The 21497-nt window shown below is 39.3% G+C and overlaps 1 protein-coding gene across 3 annotated transcripts; it reads right to left on the bottom strand.

The window, feature by feature from the left end:
• Positions 1 to 589: 589 nt before the first annotated feature.
• On the bottom strand, positions 590 to 20808 carry map3k7 (mitogen-activated protein kinase kinase kinase 7). Of its 3 annotated transcripts, XM_063001841.1 has the most exons (17): positions 20279 to 20808; positions 18490 to 18600; positions 18083 to 18157; positions 17434 to 17479; positions 16881 to 17019; positions 15952 to 16080; positions 13958 to 14082; positions 13021 to 13151; positions 12797 to 12878; positions 12119 to 12228; positions 11856 to 12003; positions 9074 to 9154; positions 6566 to 6633; positions 5777 to 5876; positions 4897 to 4958; positions 4045 to 4160; positions 590 to 2434 (listed from the first exon to the last, which is right to left on the bottom strand). In XM_063001841.1, the coding sequence occupies exons 1-17, from the start codon at positions 20363 to 20365 to the stop codon at positions 2254 to 2256; spliced, it is 1791 nt and encodes a 596-aa protein (XP_062857911.1). In that variant the 5' UTR covers positions 20366 to 20808; the 3' UTR covers positions 590 to 2253. The 3 variants fall into 3 exon arrangements, with proteins under 3 accessions (XP_062857911.1, XP_062857913.1, XP_062857914.1); XM_063001843.1 differs by lacking the exon at positions 9074 to 9154; XM_063001844.1 differs by lacking the exons at positions 4897 to 4958; positions 5777 to 5876; positions 6566 to 6633; ... (10 more) ...; positions 18490 to 18600; positions 20279 to 20808 and adding an exon at positions 4310 to 4876.
• Between the last annotated feature and the right edge of the window lie 689 nt (positions 20809 to 21497).

Consider the following 21497-nt stretch of genomic DNA (forward strand, 5'->3'; position numbering starts at 1 on the left):
CCTTTTTGGATGCTTAAAGAAGCTTTAAGGGGAGAAAATTTTTTATGTGATGATGTGAAAGCAGCGGTGCATCAGTGGCTACACGCTCAACCAAAAACATTTTTTGCTGATGGAATTAAAAAGTCGGTACAACGCTGGGAAAAATGCATCAGAAGGTGACTGTGTAGCAAAGTAATGTCACTGGTTTTTGAAATTCTTAATAGTTAAAAAAGTGCTGAAACTTTTTGAAGAACCCTAGTAGTTTAGCAGGCTTAGCAGACCTGTTTAACGATGGTCTAACCATCCAATTTCCTTTTAGTTTAAGGTAAGTTTTATTTTCCTTCCCAACCTTGACAAAGAGTCCACTGTTCCTGGTAATCTAAAAGCCATCACGTGACAGGAGAAACTGAAGTGGCTTTAAATACGTCCCACTGATGACTTTCTTTTTCACATTGTAATGGGTGGAGTGAAGTTAAACCAGCCCTGTTTATGTATCACACCAAGTTAAATGACAGTATAAGACTTTCTACAGCATCAAATGTAATACCAGAGTTGCTTATTTTTTTTACTTTTTCTTGCAGAAAGTTTTTAAGAGACAGCAAAGTTTGCACAATGTTCACCTGTCTGTTTTATTTGCTTTTCCCTCTCCCAAAAGCTCACATATTCATTTTCTTATGTACAGCGCATAGTACAGAAACTCATCATACAAATGAACTGCAGAAAGAAACTAAACAAAACACAAGAGGTCTAGAAGTGCACCACTATTCTGCGCGAGGACATTGTAATGAATGGGTTGAATAAAAATGACTTCATGAGGACTGAAGACGGTGGAAGGCTTTAACGGACGGTTTTGTGCTCTGGAACATTTTTAGAGTGAAATGACAACTTGTGATTGTGGTGAATTAAATGACCGTGCAAAGAACTGGAAGGGAGTGACTTTAGCAAAAAAATAAATAAAAGGGCGTGAATTGTGAAATGTTAAAATACAACAAACTAAAAAGTATTGTGTAACACAGACAGGCCCTTATAAACGCAAAATAAAAACAAGACAATTGATGATTTCTGCAGCATAATGACAATACACATTTGGCCAGAGAAATCTGGCATAGTCTGGGCACACTTTAGCTTCCTGATTCCATTCTTTTGCATATACAACCTTTAAAAAAAATCAAGAAAGAAAGAAAGAAAGAAAGAAAGAAAGAAAGAAAGAAAGAAAGAAAGCCACTCAAGCACACCAGTTGGTTATATTGGTTACTACATTTAACGAGTCGCCTATTAAAACACATCGGCAACAAAACAGATCAAGTAAATGCAAGCAATTAAAACTCTAAGGCAACATGTGAACTAAGAATACTCAAAACAGATCAAGCAGGCTGAACCTGCGTGATGTTACAGCTTCTACCCATAATAACCTGTGTGGAAGTCACCGTACAATCGTAGCGAGCGATAAATAAACAAAATCCGGGAGAATACTGTCATCTTCAAAAGCTTGTTTCTTTTTGTACTGGTTGCTCAAACAGGTTTCCAGCTTTCGGGGGTTTAAAATAAAATAAAACCTACTAAAGGCTAAAATATTTTGCATCTTGCTGTGAGGCTGCGGCGGTGCGTATATAATAAACACATCTTCCCTTATTTATTCACAGGTGCAGGGTATGACGTGCAAAGTGATCGCAGAATACAACCCTCCTTATTAAACTCGCCTCCAAGCTATTAAATGTTTGGGGTTTTTAACTCCCCTGTATAAACTAAAATAACACAAGGAGAAAATAAAATGGGGATTAATCATAATAAAAAAAAGTTTACAATGAATGTAACTTGATATCACGTTGCGTTCACATTCTCAAGGGTCGTGAGCCAGCAGAGTGGCGTTTACTAATCCTCCAGGGGAATTGTGGGATCCAGCATCCCAGTGAACTGATGTTGCTCCTTTCTGACCCCTGATTAGACAAGGGCACTGCAAATCTGCTCCTCACCTAATCTGCAATAAAAATGCTATTGTAGATGCAAACTTTGGCTTAGCAGGGCATCAAAGTGTACAGTTTTTGCACCCTGAATGTGGTGAGGTGGCATCTCGAATGCTCTACGTCCCGTTCAGGACTCCAAGCTGCTGAAGCCAGCATGCGCGTGCACAGTCAGTTGCAAAATATCATGACCAGGTCTACTGGGTCTAAAGCAACACTGGTACAGGGATATTCACGGTGTGAAAATATCTGGTGAGGGAGGGAGGGGTATAAGCGATCCAGTCTGTTTTAGAGCGCATTAAGTGAAGACACATCACGACGTGCCTTGTCTTTTCTGTTGCTGGGCTCGGATGAGATCGAGCTGCTTTTTGCATTGCTGGTAGTATGTAGAAAGGCTCTTGTTCTCTTCTAGAAGCTTCTTGTGCTCTTGGACCAGGCGAGACGTGTTCTGCTGGTCCTTTTCGTCTTGATCCAGCTCTGCTATAAGCTCATTCCTAGACACACAGACAAACAGTTTTATTTGTTATATTTTTTCACCAATACAAATAACTCATAGGACTGAGGTGAAAGCTATGGACACGTTTGAATTACACTCAGGCTGTGTCGGCTGAACTGATTTATGAGTGGGGGGTTTCTTGTTATGACATGAAGCCTAGCGTTGCTCTCCGTATGTGATATGGCACTGTGTTGGAACCGAACTCTGGCAGGTGATAAGAAACAGCCGCAGACTGGACACGTGTCGGAAGGAGTGTGTGGTGATTCAGAGGCAGCGGATTCACAATTAGCAATTAAATGACCAGATTAAAGATGAATAAAGTCTGTGGTTAACATCTTAGTTTTGAATTTTAAACACAAATGTAAACCTTATCAACAGCGCCTCACAAAACTTTAGATTATGTATTGTGTATAAAAATATAAACCGCCCGGATTCAGCTGTCACTTACTGCTGCACAGAATGCTAGCACACACGTGCACAGCAAGTAGATTCCTTATTCAGGTCATTCTCTATAAATACAGAATGAGTTGATTGGTTCTAACTCCACCAGTTGCTTCTTTAGCGCCTGTTTGAGCTGCTTAAAGATGTGTGTGTGTGTGTGTGTGTGTGTGTGTGTGAGCAACCATCTCCAAATTCAAACGTGACAGAGATGCCTTTGTTCTCATGACACCAAACTTACATTTGAGCCACTGAGCTTTGCTTGAGCTTAGTGAGGTTGTAACTAAAAATAAAACCTTAATTATATGTAACGTAAGTGGATTTAAAAATAACATTTAAATAATTTAACAGAATGTGTCTGTGGTCTGCAGGATGTGACATCATGAGTGAAATAAACGCAATTCTAGAAAAACACCTAAATAAACAAATAAGAAAAACAAAGACATCTTTTAATGTACAGTAAGTAAACCATTCATGTGCCATAATGTATGATTTTTTAAACACTAAGACTGCATTCACAATACATGGCAAAACCCATTTGCGCTGACTGGGCCATTGTTTCTTATGAAGTGAGGTGGGGCCGCTTACCTTGACTTTTTTTTTTATTCTGACTGAACTCTGACCCAGTTTGACTCTGAACTTTGACATTTTTAAGGTGCCATCAATGAGACAAACTGTTTATATGAAACAGTCTGAAGCAAAGCACAAACAATTAGTCTCATTGGCGGCACTTTGAAAAGGTCAGTTCTGCAATTTTTAGAAACGCGTAGTGGCCAGGTAATCAGCAGCGCTTCACTCCACAGAAAACAACGGCACAGCAGCCACGTATCGTGTGAATGCAGCTTAACTACTCAATTATTTGCTATAACTAAATAAACAGGTGAAAAGTATTCAGTCAGTATATTAGAAATATATGTAATGGCTAAATGAATAAGTTTTGGATGTTAATGCTAAAAGCTAATGCATTTGGTCTCATTAGAGAAGAAATTGCTATTGGTTGGGAGGAAGCGACTTGCATCAGTACAATGTAAACAATTAAGGGGTAAGAGCCATGCTCAGAGGCCCGGCAGTGGCAACTTGGCACCGACGTTTGAACCAGCAAGTCTGATACAAACAAGGAGGTAGGCGATGATGACAAATACTGTGTCTTAAGAAAAAAGCAGAACTTACTTCCTCTGGATGAGCAAAGCGATCTCCGTCTGAACTTTCAGATACTCCTGCGCCATCTTACAGTGTTGCTCAAACACCGCCATGGACTCCTTGGAGTTAGGGCAGGGGGCGAGCGGCTGCAAATCACACAAACACCATTCATCAGCTTCAAAGCTTAAAGTTTATTAGTCTGTAATGCAGTATGTGTATTTTTATCACTGCTAGTCTGCACAGAAATAGCAAAACCAAGGACCAACTCTGCATCCAAGCAACTGCTGCTGGGTACCTTTGAGAACATTCCACAATGTAAATAGAGTCATCTTCAGAGTCGGTAATCCGCTATAATCCTGATTTGATTGAATCTAAAGCTGGTTTTTCAGGCTACTGGCAATTCATTTCAGTTTAATCAGCTGCTTTATCCAGGTCAGAAACGCAGAGGGTCCGGTTCTACCAGAAAACACCAGCCACAGGTCGTCAATCCATTGCAGGGATACTCAGACCTGAGCCACCCCTTGGGACTCAACAAAAACATGCATTAAAGCTTTTCTCTATACAGCCAACCAGGTTGTGGAATGAATAAGCTGACAGTCTGCTGGTGTCTTTAAACAAAGTCTCAAGACTCACTGTTTCACCAAGTACGCTGCCACTATCTTTAAATAAATAAAGAAAGAAAACCTTTCCACCCCTTTTGCTTTTAGTCTTAGCTAAATGTTTTTAGACTGCTGCCAATTGGAGAGTGATGAAAACCGTACAAAAAATAACACAAAGATGTTTTACAAGCCACTCTGAATAAAATACTAATATTACCCAGCCATACATGAGCAAACTATATGCTTACTAATTCAAAGGCAGGTGTAGTGGACGAATGTGTACCTGTAACTGGTGGTCCAGGGTCAGATAGGCCATTGGGATGGAGTTATCAGAGCCATTTGTGTCTAGGGGGCACAGAAAAGAATACTGTCAGCTCACATTTAGTATAGGACAAAAAAGAAAAAAACTAGCTACATTCTAAATTATATCGTTCGTTTTTCTTTTCAAATTCATTAACACTACAGTTAAAGTAAAAAGTTTACAAAAGTATGCACAGCACTGCTGAGATTCGAATCCCGATAGTGGTCTTGCATAATATGCCCATAAATTCTACATCATAAAAGCATTCCAAATTATGCTTTCCAGCTTTTAACTTCTTTTTAATGATGATAGCTCCATGCCTGAAGGAGCTAAATGAGGGAAAAACTGTACCTGGACAAGTCTAGGACCTTTGAGATAATCCAAAATGTCGACAGTGAGCCAGGCATTTTGCCCTTCCACAATGCACAAGTTTACTTATGCTCTTTATGATATTCAATCATAAAGTGCCTACAAACTGTAGCCATGCAGAAAAGAAAGAGCAATGGCATTTCGTCCATCATCTGTTTTGCCATATAAGCAAGTTTATATTAGTACCGAACTGCTTTGTGGTCCCAGATATCCACAGACAGACTGTAAATAACCTCGGCTCATCGGCGTTAATTAGAGAGAGTGAGATGAGGACTAGAGAGCTGATGAGGTTTACGGAACGTCTGCTGCACTGCTGAAACTGTTATACAGACAGCTCAATGACATTAACCTCGACTCCCCTCCACCTCACACACACACTGTAAATGACACTGTGATTTCTGTATTTTAGGAAAGGCATACTAATAATCATCATAAAAAAAACATTATAAAGTTGCAATGCTGTGTAAAACTGCAAAGTGGCATGTGGGAGTACCTGTAGGGTCATCAGGAGAGAAACTGTAAGCTCTGCTTGTCTTATCAGACGTGATCATTCTCACACTGGGACTGGACGACCGGCTACTGTTTCTGCTATCCTGCAATCATTAATCAAGAGACTGTGTTACAAAGATCTCACTGGTCTTATGAACTGAGCATACACTTGTAATGGACAGTCTGGAAACTTTAAACATTTCTGCTACTGTTCTTTTCTTGTAACTAAATAACTGGAACACACCCAGCCTGATCTGGCTCTCCTTGGTCAGATCGTGGGGTTGTGCAAGCATCAGAAATAAGAAAAGAAAACCCCACAATTCTCCAATTATTGTGTCAGAATTGCAAGACTACTATAACATGTCCTGCTAAAAGAGTTTTAACAGCTTTACTTTGCTGTATGGCACAGGACCATAGACATGTACCACCGGGTGAGACAGTATGACAATATGCTCTGTTTAAAGGCAGAAAGTTAATGGCATTACACCAAACATTAGTTGGTACACACTGACTTAACTCATCAGTACATGTTCCAACTACAAACCAAAAAAAACTGACATACTGTGCCTCCTACACTACTGTAACAAGTTTACCTTTCTACAAAAACGATGACCATTTTGTAATACCTAGCACAAGCGTGAAATAAAATAACATGTATTGTGATCAAGGATTTTAAATATATCGTTCAGCCCTATGGTACCATATCAGATACATTTCTAATAGCTTTATTTTTTTAAATGATCAAAAACCCAAAAGAGTGTGCATCACTGTAAATAGAATAAGATGATCCTACCTGGCCTGGCTCTATTCCAACAGCGGGAAGATCCTGTACTGATCTGCGTCTGAACGGCTCACAGGTGGCTACAAAAAAAGGGCGAAGAGGGAATAAAAGATGAATCAGAGAGTTTGGGTGCTTGAGACTGAGTTCTTGCCTCTTATCAGGACTGAGGAGGGTGTAACGCTGTGTGTGACAGAGGGACAGCTGCAATGAATTACCCAGACTCCCAGTCCATTGGCATGCCAACAACATGGGGCTCAAACGTGGCCTAAACCTGACCCAATTCCTCACAGAAATAAACCACTAAAACACAGACAAGACTGAAAGAGCACGGCACACCACAGCGACACGGCCACACAGCCCATTTCACTAGCATTGGCAAAACAGCTCCGGTCACGTCTGATGGCTCTGATGGCAATGGATCAGCAGCAGTCGTTGGTACATAGTAAATATGACTGTGAGACAATGACAGAAGGTGACTGAGCTGGAATTCCAATGCAGAGCACTAAACTAGAAATCAGCATCACTAGAAAAGCTCAACAAGGATGTCGACATCACTCACCCCTTTCCTTATCTATCTTTCTGGCTTTAATAATTACATATACATGTTTGTTTGTGTATTAGGATTTTAACGTCATGTTTTACACTTTTGGTTACATTTATAATAGGAACGGTAGTTACTCATTACACAAGGTTTATTAGTTCACAAGGTTATATCAAATACAGTCATGGACAATTTAGTGTCTCCAATTAACCTCACTTGCATGTCTTTGGACTGTGGGAGGAAACCAGCGCACCCGAAGTAAGCCCACGCAGACACGGGGAGAACATGCAAACTCCACACAGAAAGGACTGCCCCACGTGGGGCTCGAACCCAGGACCTTCTTGCTGTGTGCTGGCCACCGTGCTACCCATATACATGTGTACAGTACAATACAATTCCTTTTTCCTCATATAGTGGTTTGTTTGAAAGCTGGAATTGAAGTGCAGGGTCAGACATTGTATGCCAGCCCAAGAGCAAAGTTTGAACCCACAACCTTTAGCTGGAGAGCCCAAAGCTGTACCCACTAGGCTACCACCACCTCACTACTGTCTTCACTCTTTAGGAAAGGTTTTTTACAAGATGTTTACAATCGTTAGTCCAATGTTCAGTCCTAAGGTTTAATACAAAAATAATGTGCCAACTAGTTTTAATGCCTGCTAAGTAAGAGTCAAAGACACAAAGTCTTGAATCAATTTAATAATCAAATATTGGGCTGTAAAATGCAAGTACAAGTAGGTGCTGCTTGTGATATGCTTTAATATAGTAAGATTTTGCCATTTCATCCTTGCCATTCTTTAACGTTCAAATCTCTTTTACTTATCAGATAGATAATAACAGCATAGACTGTTTAATGTGAAAGGACTTTTGCAGAGTTGCTGACTATGAACTGGGTTTTGGTGCCTTTTAAAATGAGCTCAGATGGTTCAGACTTAAATTAGGCATGTCAGAACCTAAATTCCAACCCAATAAGGTATTTTCGATTTCCCCTGGAGCCCCTGAAGATTTAACAGAAAATGCTGAATCAGACACTGGGGACATTAGTCCCAAAGCAACAGTGTAGTAGAAACGATGAATTGAGACCAAATTATATTGTTTTTATTGGACCTTTGCACTAGACAAGGAATTATCACTAACTCAAAAATAACCCTGCTAGATGGAGATGCTTTGTGACTATGAGCCAAGATCCACACATGATAGATTTACATGATTGTATAATGTCTGTAATTAATACTATCAAGAACAATGATTCTAGTATGTCAAGGGTTTAAAATTTACCCTGCTTGAATATGGAATCCAAAATAAAGGCTATAACCGTCTGACCCTGAAGCCAGAAATGGATACATAAAACGAAAAGAAAGACTTCCAAAGGACATTTAAATCGCATACACTGGTCGACATTTATAATCCATAGAATCACATTTTTGTAAAAGAAACCTGGCAAGGAGAGTAGATCAGCCACTGGTGGCTGGACAGTGAAATGCAGATGCCAGAAGTCAAATTAACAAATGCCACAATACTCTACAGCTGTACAGGAGAAAGAGGGGAACATAACAGGAGGACAGAACCAATGGATGCTACTCAAGGACATAATTCTACTGTATTCCACTGCCATATGGAAGGCAGCAGGTTATGTTAAAGAGCCAATACCCCAACACCCCCTCCCTGATTTATGCATACAATTAAATGTGTCAGATCAGCCAATAAGCCAGTCCCTGATTAGACTGCATGGCGTCTGAACATTTGTTATAATTCTGATAACAATTACAATAGCAAATTGCCCATAACTATAATTTCCTAGACAATTTTCCTGAATTGCACATGTGTGTGAGATCAAACCGCAAATTGTTTCTGTGTATGTGTGTTTTGTTGTACATCCTGGAGTAACAGCCACAATTAGCAACACATCCACTGCTTTGAGGAAAAAGCTCAGAACTTAGCAGCAGCAGCAAGTCTGGGACAGCGGGGCTCAACTCGACTACCTGTCACGACGATCTGTGGAACGTCCAGAATGGTGCCGTGTGATGCTGTTTTGCGGTGGCCTCGTTTAAACAGCGGCCGTGCTGCGAAAACACATACACACAAAGCTGCATACACAGACATGCAGACCGTACGCGCAACCAAACATGCAAGCTGATTGATCTGGGCAAAACTAGTACATACATGTGACACATCTCAGCTGTAACACAAGCTTACATGCAATACATGTTGTTAATACACGCTTACATGCAATACATGTTGTTAAGGATTCAAGAGACAATTCAACACAAATTCACATGCAAGGCTGGGACAGCCTTAGAAAAAGCAGCGTTGTTACAGAGCAGGACGTTAGCGTTAGAGAGGACTGCTGGTCTAGGAGCCGATTCTCACGTCATGCAACAGGAGTTGAGAAGCGAATGTGATATTTAGCATGAATAACGCTGTAACATAAGCTGCATTTGCCTTTACGGGAGACAGCTAAAAATAAATACACAGTTCATTCAGGAAGTTTGGTATTAGCTTCTTTTATCTTGAGCTAGTATTACAGGACCGAGCGAGCTAATGAAGTCAATAATGGAGTCAATTTCAATTCATGTACAATCATTCATTTACAGCACTTAGCACTGTAACACTAAGATTTTCTTTAAAAGTAACTTACAATTGTATGCAAATATAATGCGAGCAACTGTGGGTTAAAAAGCATGCTAACAGACCCAACAGTGGCAACTTGGCATTGATAGGGCTTGAACCAGTGACCTTTCGATCAATAGTCCAGTGACTTAACCACTGAGCTACCACTGCCAATGGATACATAAATATCTTCTTTTTATTTTACAGCTTTTAATGGCTTGACCAAGCTACACACACACAACAAATCCTGTAATTACATACTAAAACAGAGAGGAACTATAGACCAGAACTGCACCTCACAGGTAAAATATGTACAGCCTGAAAATGTAATGCTGTCCAAGTCCATTATAAGTGTAGCCAAAAACCTCCATCATAAAACTTCTATCATAATGTATCATAATTACAAACACGTCTGGCTGCACATTGACGCAACTGGTAATTAAAGAGCAGAAAAGTTTGAGGCTTCACTGACTAAAGAGTTCCACGTGTTCTTTTCTAATACTTCATTTTCCCGGTGGGACAGATATTAATAATTGCTATTAAAGAGGCTATGCACAGGATGTATTTCCTGCCCAGTACCCAGTGTTCTCTGGACCTAACACAATCATTAAGCAGTTAATGAAAATGACAGTGATGATAAAACCCTCTCCTAAATACATCATCCTCAGATTACAGGACTTCCAAAATGTATCATGTTGCCCAAAGCGAGCTCTAATTAAACCTAGTCAACTAAGACCAGTGCACCAATGCTGTTACACCAGCACCACCCAGAGGTCGCTCAGGCTAATGCGATTGCATTTTCCACTAATGTGAATACATTACTAATATTTTACAAGGGAATTATGTTCAATAAAAAAACAAATATAAAGCATATAACTGGCTGAAGCCAGTATTATAAATGTAAGCATAAGTTATAATAAAGCATGTGGCACCAACCGAGTCGACCAGTACCTGGTGTTGATCAGTTCCACATTCCTAGCCAACACAACCAACACATATTTACAGCTACAGCCGTTCCCATTAGGGGTCACCACAGCGGATAATTCGTCTACATCTTGTCACTGTGACCACCTGTACGTCCTCCATCACTGCATCCATAAATCTCCTCTTTGGCCTTCCTCTCCTCCTCCTCCTGCTTAGAGGCTCCATCATTCCCATACACATGCCCAAACTATTTCAATCTCCCCTTTCTTACTTTGCCTGTAAAACATTTTACCTGTGCTGTCTCTAACAAACTCTGCCCTAATCTTGTCCCTGATCGTCACTCCAAACGAGAATCGCAGCATCTTTATCTCTGCCACCCCCAGCTCCCTCACCAGTATAAAGCTAAAACTGTGCTTATAATCTTATAAGAACAACATTAATGTGGTAAGGAACAGCTTTAAAACATTGACCTTAACTTTACTCTTGTATTTGAATGTTTAGTTAGATAGATGTCTATATCCTGTTACCTACATCAGCCTCACTTTCTTAATGCAAAACTAAGGAGGCAAGCACTGGATGGCAAATTTTTTTTTGATGCCAAATGTCTTTTTAACTTCTTCAGAACATCCAGAATGTTGGAAATGAAATGAATGATAAATTAGTAATATAATTCTTTCAGCTGCTTCCATTAAGGGTTGCCAGAGCAAGTCATTTAACAGCACATTTAATTTGGCACAGTTTTTATGCTAGATATCCTTCCTGAGGCAACACTCCTATTTACTTAGGCTGGGGCCCAGCACTAAGGGTGCACTGATGACCCATGGCTAGGTTCATGTCATGCCATGCAACTTCTACATTTGTGAGCTCAGCCCAGAATTTGAACCCCCTCTGAAATCAGGCCCTGCTGGTGCCTCTTATCATTACACCACACAAGCTCACAATGCTCAACATTAAGGTTAAAAAATCATTGACAATCATTGAAAATCAGTAATGCAAGAGTTTTGCCATTTTTGAAACGTCAGAAATGGAAAGTGATGCTCATAAAGAGCAAAAATGATGAGATGAAAAGAAAAACGACTGTTTATTGCTCTGAACAATATCAGGAGTTAAAACACAGTCAGGAGTTAAAGCACAGTGGGTTGATTTTACTTGGAATGAAAGCTCACACTTGCAATTTCACTGACATGCATTAGAACTCATCTTAACTTTATATAACATTAAATGCGTTACCTGTAGAAAAAGGCATCCTGGGCTCGAGCTCAGAAAGGTCGGCGCTCATTCGTTTGCTGTCGGAGGAAACTAGGCAGTGTGTTCGGCCTGACAGACTCTCAACACTGCCCCCTCTTGACAGAGGAAGACCAGGCCTCAGCGGGTCAGCCTACACACACATGCACACACACAACAATACTGAAAAATGCATACACATACAAACACAATACAAGTTTCACTGATTTTCGATAATACACATGCAATTATCACCAACAGGATGCTACCTTTGGTTTGAATTGTGCAAATTTGATCTCCATGGTTTTGATGGTGTCGTTTGTGCCAGCCGGGGTTCCATGATCCATACTGCCATCGTTTCTGGTGCTGTAATCTGGGCCTGAATTGTGACAATATTAACAAAAAACATCACATACGAATTTCACTGAGAGAGACCCAAATTACCACAGGCGCTGCTAATATACACTATATAAAAGAGAGTTATTGAAAAAATATACCAAACCAATGTTCAAATCCAATTAAAAGAGCTAATTACCTCAAGACAAAAAGATTCAAAAGAACTGCAAATGGGGAGGATTTGTTTATTCCAGATATATTAACATCTATACAGCTGTGTATACATTTTTGTCTCTTTTTGTCCATTAGGGCTAATACAAGCATAAATAATTAACATACGTTTATTTATTTTTTACCCAGTTCATGATGGTGACATGGTTCTATCATACTCATATGTTTATGCTGATGACATAGTACAGACATCAGTTGATGCAGGTAAAGATTGAAGCATTTGACAATTCCTGCAACTTAACAATTTTGAATTGAATGCATGCAAATTCTAAAACCGTAATTGTTTTTAAGAATAAAGTGGGTTTAAATTGTAGTTTTTCTTTGTTGTGTTTATCCATTTATCTCTCACCCATCATCCCTGAGAGTGTGTGGGTATGTACCTGTGCTGGTGGCTGAGCTACTTTGGCCTTCATCTGAATACTGATAAGGGTACTGCAGAGGCACTTCTGACCCAGGGAAATACTGCAGGAATTGACAGCATGTAAGAACACACAGAGAGAACAAGAGAACATGTGTAAGAGGAGGTAAAAGATTGCACAATTGATCAGTAAACACTTTAATGGCTGTTTTGTATAATCTTTGGGAACTGCTATGCAACTGTTACCTTCCTCAGATGTGACATAATCTTGACTATCTCTTCCATTGAAGGTCGTTGTGAGGGATCTTTGGACCAGCAACGTGTCATTAAAATCTCGATGGGTTTGGGCAGGTTCTTAATGAGGGGAGGACGTGTACCTGAACACAAAAATTCATTCACAGACCAAACTAACATTACAAATAACAAGTAATAAAATCATGAGTCAACAAACCAATAATTCTACCTGTGAGTGTAATTTACACTTTATTGTGCTTGACAGTTTTATGCAACTGATTTAACTTATTTAATGGGTAAAATCTTTAAATTAGAAGTTAAAAGTCAAAACAAACCAAATCATTAACATTATATGCCATAATAATAATAATATGCTAAATTAATTATGGGAACTGTTATTTAGGTTGACATCAAAACTTCATTCAACAAAGCGTTCCTGATAGGTTTACAGGTTTTATATCATATCGTTCAAGTGGTGGAGGTGTAGTGTCATACTGCAGCTGGACCACACAATCATTTGTATGTATAAAAGGTAAAAATTAATATATTTATGGTTTATCTGCTTGCTCATGTGAAGACTCTCTAAATCTGATGCTGAAGTCACTTTATCCCTGGTCCCATAAGGGATTATGAGCACATAATTAAGCATCCTCGTAAAGAATCGTCTTTTATTGCAGCATTTCACTGAGCATCAACACTGCAGAGAATATGTACTTGCTCTCTATTACTTTATACAATAAGAGATAAAACCTAACAATCTGAATCCATCTATGTACCTCATTTTTCATAAGCAGCATTTAGTTGAACAAATTGGCTAATTGAAGACATCCAGGTATGATTTTGTTTGCTACTAAGCATTTGAATATAACCAGTACTACTGTACTGCACAGGGTAAAAACATCATGATTGAAATTTTGCCACCACTAGTATGTGTGTGAAGGAGATTTACCCCTGTGCACGGCCCACATGATCCGGAAGGCAGGTCCACCAATCTCATCAAAAGGCTTTCTGCGTGTAATCACCTCCCAAAGAATAATTCCCCAACTGAACACATCACACTTCTCACTGTAGTTACTGCCTACAAAAAATCACACACACACAAATGTAAAAAAATTTAACAAACCAAAGCACTAACAAATAAGTGCATGACTACAGAGATGTTACAGAAGCACACTTGAAGTGATTCACAATGTATCTGACCCTTCTAAAGAGGAGGCAATTTCCTCTTGTAGCACCTCAGAGAGGCTAATTACCCTCTCTTATTATCCTTAAATTACATCGCTCATTGCACATTTTTGGATGTTACCTTGCTCAGGTCTTCTGCTAATTCTTTCATCAGTAAAGCAAATGAACATTGCTGGCTTTGCTCATGTAATGAGAACAGCTCTAATAACATGGAAGTTTCTGTTGCCGCATTAACAAACAAGATAATGACTTACTCGTAGCCCAGCACTTTTTTTAATCCCTGAGAGGAAATTAGGTGCATCTGCCTATAGTCAGAAAAGCTCTTGTTAAATCTTCTAGGCTACAATCCTACTGCTAATTGCACTGCAGGTAAATGTTCATAATTTACTTTTGTAATAACATCGGAAGCACAGAGGACTTGCACTATGCATGTTCTTTAACACTCAGAAACACACACTAAGAGTTATTTAGTGGTTTATATGGTCAAACACTAGTGTTAATAAAATCTGACATAAGCCGTTATAAGTATTTTACATTGCTAAACATCTGTAACACTGTATTTACACTGGCAGAAACAAGATGCGTTAAAGCATTCATTTTCAATTAGAGCTGACAATTTCTGACGACAGAAGGCAGTGCAAAAATTGGCAATGAAAGCTGGGTGGAGTCTGCATTTTAACTTTATGCAAATTAGGAGCGAAGAGATGTGGCGATTACCAATAGGAACCAAGCACTGAGCAGAGTGATATACACTTTATCCCTGCAACTGCTAAACACTATGCACCTTTTTGGTTCCTAGATAATAGTTGCTACTAGAGATGATAGAGAAATGATTTGTCATAGTGTCAAGTTCTCAGTGCCAAAGAAAAAAAGGAACAGCCGGACAGTTATTAGTGAAAGGTGACAATAAAAAAAAAAAAAAAAAAAAAAACACCTGTCATGGTATGGGGAAGCATGAGTGACTTGCATATGTGTGAAGGTACCATTGACACAGAGGCATATATTGGGATTGGGTCTTAACAACATGGTTAAGACAAATACCAGGCCTCTCTCTGCATGCACTACAACAGCTTAGGTGTGTAGACACAGAGTGCGTGTGCTTGACTAGCCTGCCTGCAGTCCAGATGTTTCCTGTTGTATGATGCATCATCAAAGATTCTTGTTTTTATTGCACTGTGCAAAATGTCCATACTTTTTCTAAAAACAGGGTTTGTAGGTTAAGGTCTGGATTCAAAACGTGTGCGACTTTTACTATAAAGGGTGCCTTTACAACCCTCAAATATCAAATTATTAATCATAACACCCAACTTTTGAGGGCCATTAACTTAAAAGCAACTGTGACTATTAATGCATTAAAAAAATGAAAGATAATTAAATGTACAGTTTTTTGTTGAGGCACAATGTCTTTGTTTAATATTTATAAATCGGGCTACACTGTATTAGTGATTAATTAGTATTTTGTTCCAAGCAGTTCACAAGGGTTTTTTTTGCAGCTGTAGACTACATTACACATGTATGGCTCATTAAACAAGTTGTTGTTCAGTCTGTGTATTGCATCTACATTATTTGCTGCATTAAATATGAAAAATATGATCTGTACGTTAATGTGGATAGAGTGAGCCAGCGTATACTCCTAGTGCTGTAGATGAGAGATAATTCCAAATGTGATGCTAGTTCCAGCTCATTAGAATGATCTGTTGCACAACAGTGTTGTAGGGTGGTTTATCTCTGATTAGCTGCATATGACTCTTCCTTTACTTGCCTTCGAACACCTCGGGAGCCATCCAGGCTGCGCTGCCTTTGTTATTGGTCATGTGTGTCTGGATGTCACACGCCGTCCCAAAGTCACAGATCTTCAGAACCGTGCCTCCAGCGACCAGCAACAAACTGGAGAAACAGTACGGTAGTTCTATTAGTAGGCTACATGGCCAAAAATGTATCTACAGTGTACAAGTCAAGTGTTTACACATTACAGGGAGATGCATGTTTGCATTCCCGTCCTGGAATTTCAATTATTTCCTGCAAAAGTTTGTGTTGTCTGCATTCACAGGGCACTCGGGTGGCACAGAGGTGACTCACGCTAGCCCACCAGAGCTGAGATCTCAAACCCAGCTCAGGGAATGTCAGAGGGGTTTCCTCATAACTGATGCAATTACACCTGCACAGAGACGGGGGATAATGGAGATGCATAACTCCATATGAACCCGCCTCATGCAGGTGAAAAGAAGTGGCCAGCTACTGCACACCTCAAAGGGGACTCGTCGTGGCCCTCCTCGGTCAGAAGTGGGGGGCAGAAGCAGTAAAGGAAGCAAAACGCAATTGGGTAATTGGATATGACATGTCTGTATTCAATATAGACACTGCAAATTCTACCCAGTCACTAATCATACAACAGCCACTGATATAAAAGTGTGAGGGCTAGCACATGCTTCCTCTGAGATATATGAGATATATTAAATGCAGCAGTTCATCTGGCAGGTCAACATGTTAAGAGGAGGGCTCTCCATCCCTCCTAATCATGACAGATCCCCAGGAATGGCTGGCATGGCCTGACTGGATATTTACAAGCTGTTTATGTCCAGTGACATGGACAGCATTGCAGTCTCCTCTATCAGTTAGACTTGTCAAGGTCTCAGAACACAGCCTGTGTGCGAATGTGTTGGACGAGATAATAGTGGTGGACATACTTGGGTGGTTTAAGGTCCCTGTGAATGAGCGCCTTTGGTTTCATGCCGTGTAGATACGAGACGCCTTGAGCACACTGCAGACACCAGCTCATGGCGTGGGATGCTGTGTAGTGAGGAAGAGGCTCTGCGCCGTGGAGAACTGTGAGACAGAGAAACATATTGGAAATAAGAAAAGAAAAATAAGAGAATGGCTGGGCAGTGCACATGTCAAGAGAAACACAAAGCTTGGTATGAATGAAAGTCTCGAATGAATGATGTGTATTAATTGAGCAGTCTGTGTTAATTGTTGGAGGTGATCTGATATATTTAGGTGTTCAAACATACCAGTTATTTAGCTGAAATCAAAATTCATCAAGCCCTAATGAATGTTCTACTTAATTTGTGCCTGGCTTTTTTTTTTTTACTGACTGACTCACTTAGCTGATGAGTCCGAGTGAAAGAAAACTGCAGGACTAATGCAGAGACAAAAATAAGCTCATCATAAGCAGAAGTTATTTGTGTATTATTGATGCACCTTTTTTGGCTCTTAAATATTGGAGTATTTTGTACTCACCATTGTATAGTGAGCCACCTTCTGCATATTCCATTACAAGACATACCTATAGACAAATAGAGAGAAGAGAGAGGAATTCAGTAGGGAATATTGATAACACATATTTATCACATTGTTCTACTATTGAACATACAATACTCAATGTTGTTGAAACACCTGTCAAATCATCTGCTGAATTCATATATTATTATGCAATGAATAACAAATAATAAATTTTGCAGTTGTAGGGATAATATTCACCTTGTTTTCTTTTTTGATGTGTTCATTCCTTTAAACATTTGTTTACCCAATAAAAAGTAGTACAAATAATAGATGTGCTGTGGTTGGAGGAGTCCATATCTTAGCTTGTTTACGCAAAAAATGGACAGTGAGGTCTTCATGACAAAGACGAATAGGACCATTTAGTACCATTCTGATCAATTAAAGGTAAATAAATTCAACATCTGCCATGGTATGGGAGTGCAACAGTGTCCACTGCATGGGTGACTTGCATATGTCTGAAGGTGTATATTGGGAATTATTTGTTATTTATACCTTTTTTAAAATCAAGTTGGTCAGTAGACACATTGAAAATAACTGCTTTAAACTTCATCAACCATGAATAAATGTTACTTATATACCATAAAAACATGTTGCTTAGAGGACTTACAGGTTGGTTAGGATTGTTACAGGAGCCATACAGCTTTACAATGTTGGGATGATCTACACGGGACAACTGACGAAGCTGGAGAGGAAGAAAGAAAGCAATCCGATGTAAGACAAATACCTGGTAGAATCAGAGCCCCCATTTATAAAGGGAAAATCATGAACATTTGGGTTACAGATTGCAGGTTACAGGTTGCAGATTGTAAACTCCTTTCCTTACAAAAAATAATCCAATTACTACCATTACTTACCCTCTGGGTGGCAGTGCAATTTTATGTTTTCTGTGCAAAAATGTTATACTATATAAAAAAAATCTAACTATTAAAATGTTAGTACAAGATTCCATTGGCTAAAGGTTTAGAAGAAATCTTTACAAAACAGTTTGATAAAACACAGGATAAATGCTCCTACCTCAACAACAAAGGCATTTCTTTCGGATTCACTCTCAATGGTCTTGATGGCCACATCTTTGCCTTTCCATTTGGCCTTGCAGACGACCCCAAAAGCTCCTCTGCCCACCACCTATAAGTAATAATCATGTGTGTCAGTGTTTTGTGTTCTCAATTCTTTAAGGATATGTCATGCCAAATGATGCAGTGCAATCAGATAATGCATGGTCAAAAGACATGTCTGATGGGCAAACACTACAAAAACATGTTTCCGAAAACCTTTTAATATATTTAAGAGCTATTTTAAAAATTTTCAACAACTATTCTGTTTAAGATGGGTTTGGTATAGTACAGTACATTAATGATTATGTCGATTATGTCGAGGCAGGAATACCTTGAACAATGCGTCAATCCATTAAGGCTTGATTATTTGTACATTTTGTACACACATACATAAATTACGGATCCAATGTTATTTTGTTAAATCATGGATGGATATGATGTTATTTTGTATCCCCAGTAAATTGCTTTAGTATATTATTTTTCCTGATCTTTCCCAACCTGGTCATTTTTACGAAACTTTCCAATATTAAAACGTTTTAAATAAGTAGTAAACCAAATATACTTAACAAATATACAAAATTTTCATCTGAGTAAACCAAGAAAGCTTGGCAGAAAAGAGCTAGACTTTTAACAGGGCTATAAATGGCAACTATAGATCGCATCCTCTGCAAATTGGCAACAAGTCCGGATTTCGTACTCCGCTCTTTGTTAGGACATCTGCATGGGTCAAAATATTATTATAGCAGTAAGAAACAGGCTTTAACTTTTATACCTAAAATCACTACACAACTCTGAAGCTTGAATTTTCTCACAATGTGAAGTGCAATGTAAACAGATGGTTTGTAATCGCATCTTGGCTGATCATCCCCAGTGTGCACTGCTTTGATTTGGTACGAGTCCTAAACAGTAGGTGCACCAGATAAACCCCAATACCTGTAAAAGTTCCAGGTGAAATGATTATACGTACTGACTAATAATATGGATTCGTCAACCACTAAATATTCTACAATACTGTTGTGTCTACATTCTTTTCATTTGGCAGACACTTATTCAGGGTGACTAACAGTGCTAAGATCCTTAGTCAGTAAACATGGGCTTACTCTTTAGACAGAAAATAAACTGAGATCAGAAATGTACTGAAGGTCTTAAGAACAGTCATAGGTGGAACAACAGTAGTGTCTTTAAATACTTAGTAAAGATGTGGGTCTTTAGTTAATTGTGGAAGACGGTAAGACACTTTGCAGTTTGAACACACAGGGGAGGGGAAGATCATTCCACCACCTAGGTGCTAATACAAAGAACAGCCTTGATGCCTGTCTTGAGGGTATGCTTGAAGGGTGTGGGGTCCCAAAAGGGGATGATTGTTAGGGGTTAGTTAGATGTTTAGATTTGTTTTGTAAACTGTCACATACTCTGTGCTGTCTATCTCAATTAAAGACTGTACAGAAAACATTTTTACAAATTCCATGTTAGACAGACAAGAAGGGGACTTTTTAGGACCTCAAATGGACCTAAACACTGAATTAAAAGATGCAAGTAAGATGACATGGTAAAATACCGTTTTCAGGTTATTAAATTACACACACTGTGATCGATTGTGGCTGTATCGCTCAACCCTAGACTGACACAAGGTGTGTTTATTGTACTGGGAACTTGGTATTCACCACAGGTAGTCAGTTAGGTTACAGAAGCAGTGCGAAATAATCATACAGATACATTTATTAAACGTGAAATAAACAATTATTCACCTCTTCCACTTCAATGTCCACATAGTCGATCTCCTCGAATGGATATCCCGGTGGAGTCTCGAGCATGTCGGCGGAGGGGACAGACATTGCTAGCTTAGCCAGCTAACATCAACCATTAAAAACGACGCGCAATAAAACACAACAATTTCCACTAATACATTCAGTTCTGAACATGAACACCGCCTACTAGATACGAAGCAGCAGTAGGACTAGACGTAGCGACCAGCCCTGCATCACCCGGTCATTTTGCGCTAATTTCCACCACTTTAAAAAGTTAGCCGAGCAGCCACTAGCCGGCTAGCTCATCTGTGTAAACTTAGCCAAACGGCTAGCACTTTCAGCACAGCAAAACCCCGAGTGCAAAGTGCAACAAACCGCAAAGTGCAACAAACATGACAGGTGACACAAACCGTGACCTGTCCGAATATTGTTAAAAAGGCCGCCGGCGAAGACCCGTTGGGAAAACATTAACAAAACATAATCCAGTAAAACCTTAGGAGAAACACAACAGTACTGCGTTCTGGAGCCGACTACAGGGCTCGGAGTCGTTCAGAATGAGTCGATTCTGCAATTCATGGCATTCACAAGCGAGGATAGAGTTCTGCAAATTGGAGTCGATTCCACAGACTGAACAATGCCGTAGTCAATAAAACTATTCATATCAAACACAATACAAAAACCCACTGGTCAAAAACAATTATTTAAATGTTAACGATAATAGACAAATATATACAATTATGTTTTATACCCTTGATACTTTTAACAGAATCTGGCTGTTAAGGGTCAGTCACTCATGTTTAGCAGATGGAAGTTTCTCCAAAAAAATGAGCTCTGAGCACAGTTTTGGTACACTTTACTACAATGTTTTAATATAAAATAATTAACAACTGTATTACTAAAAGAAATGGCTGCCTTTTAATAGAGTCCATATGCAATATGCTATTTGGCAGCTTTAATTGTATTTCTTTTTGTTTGTCTATCTGACTATTTAGAAATGGCAGATCACTTCTCACGTACACATTAACAAATGGTATCTGCACTGCCTACTGTCATATATTATGTTGCATTGGCTTATTTCCATAGTTTGGTTCAGAAAACTATGACAACCCTCTAATACCTTGTTACAAACTACCAGGGGTCCTTCAGACCCCACTTTCAGAACCCCTGCACTAGTAGTCTGATTTTACATTGGGGCTACTAGTGTCTAGTAATCTGTTGA

The sequence above is a fragment of the Trichomycterus rosablanca genome, chromosome 9 (genome assembly GCF_030014385.1).
Source record: "Trichomycterus rosablanca isolate fTriRos1 chromosome 9, fTriRos1.hap1, whole genome shotgun sequence".
NCBI lineage: Eukaryota > Metazoa > Chordata > Actinopteri > Siluriformes > Trichomycteridae > Trichomycterus > Trichomycterus rosablanca.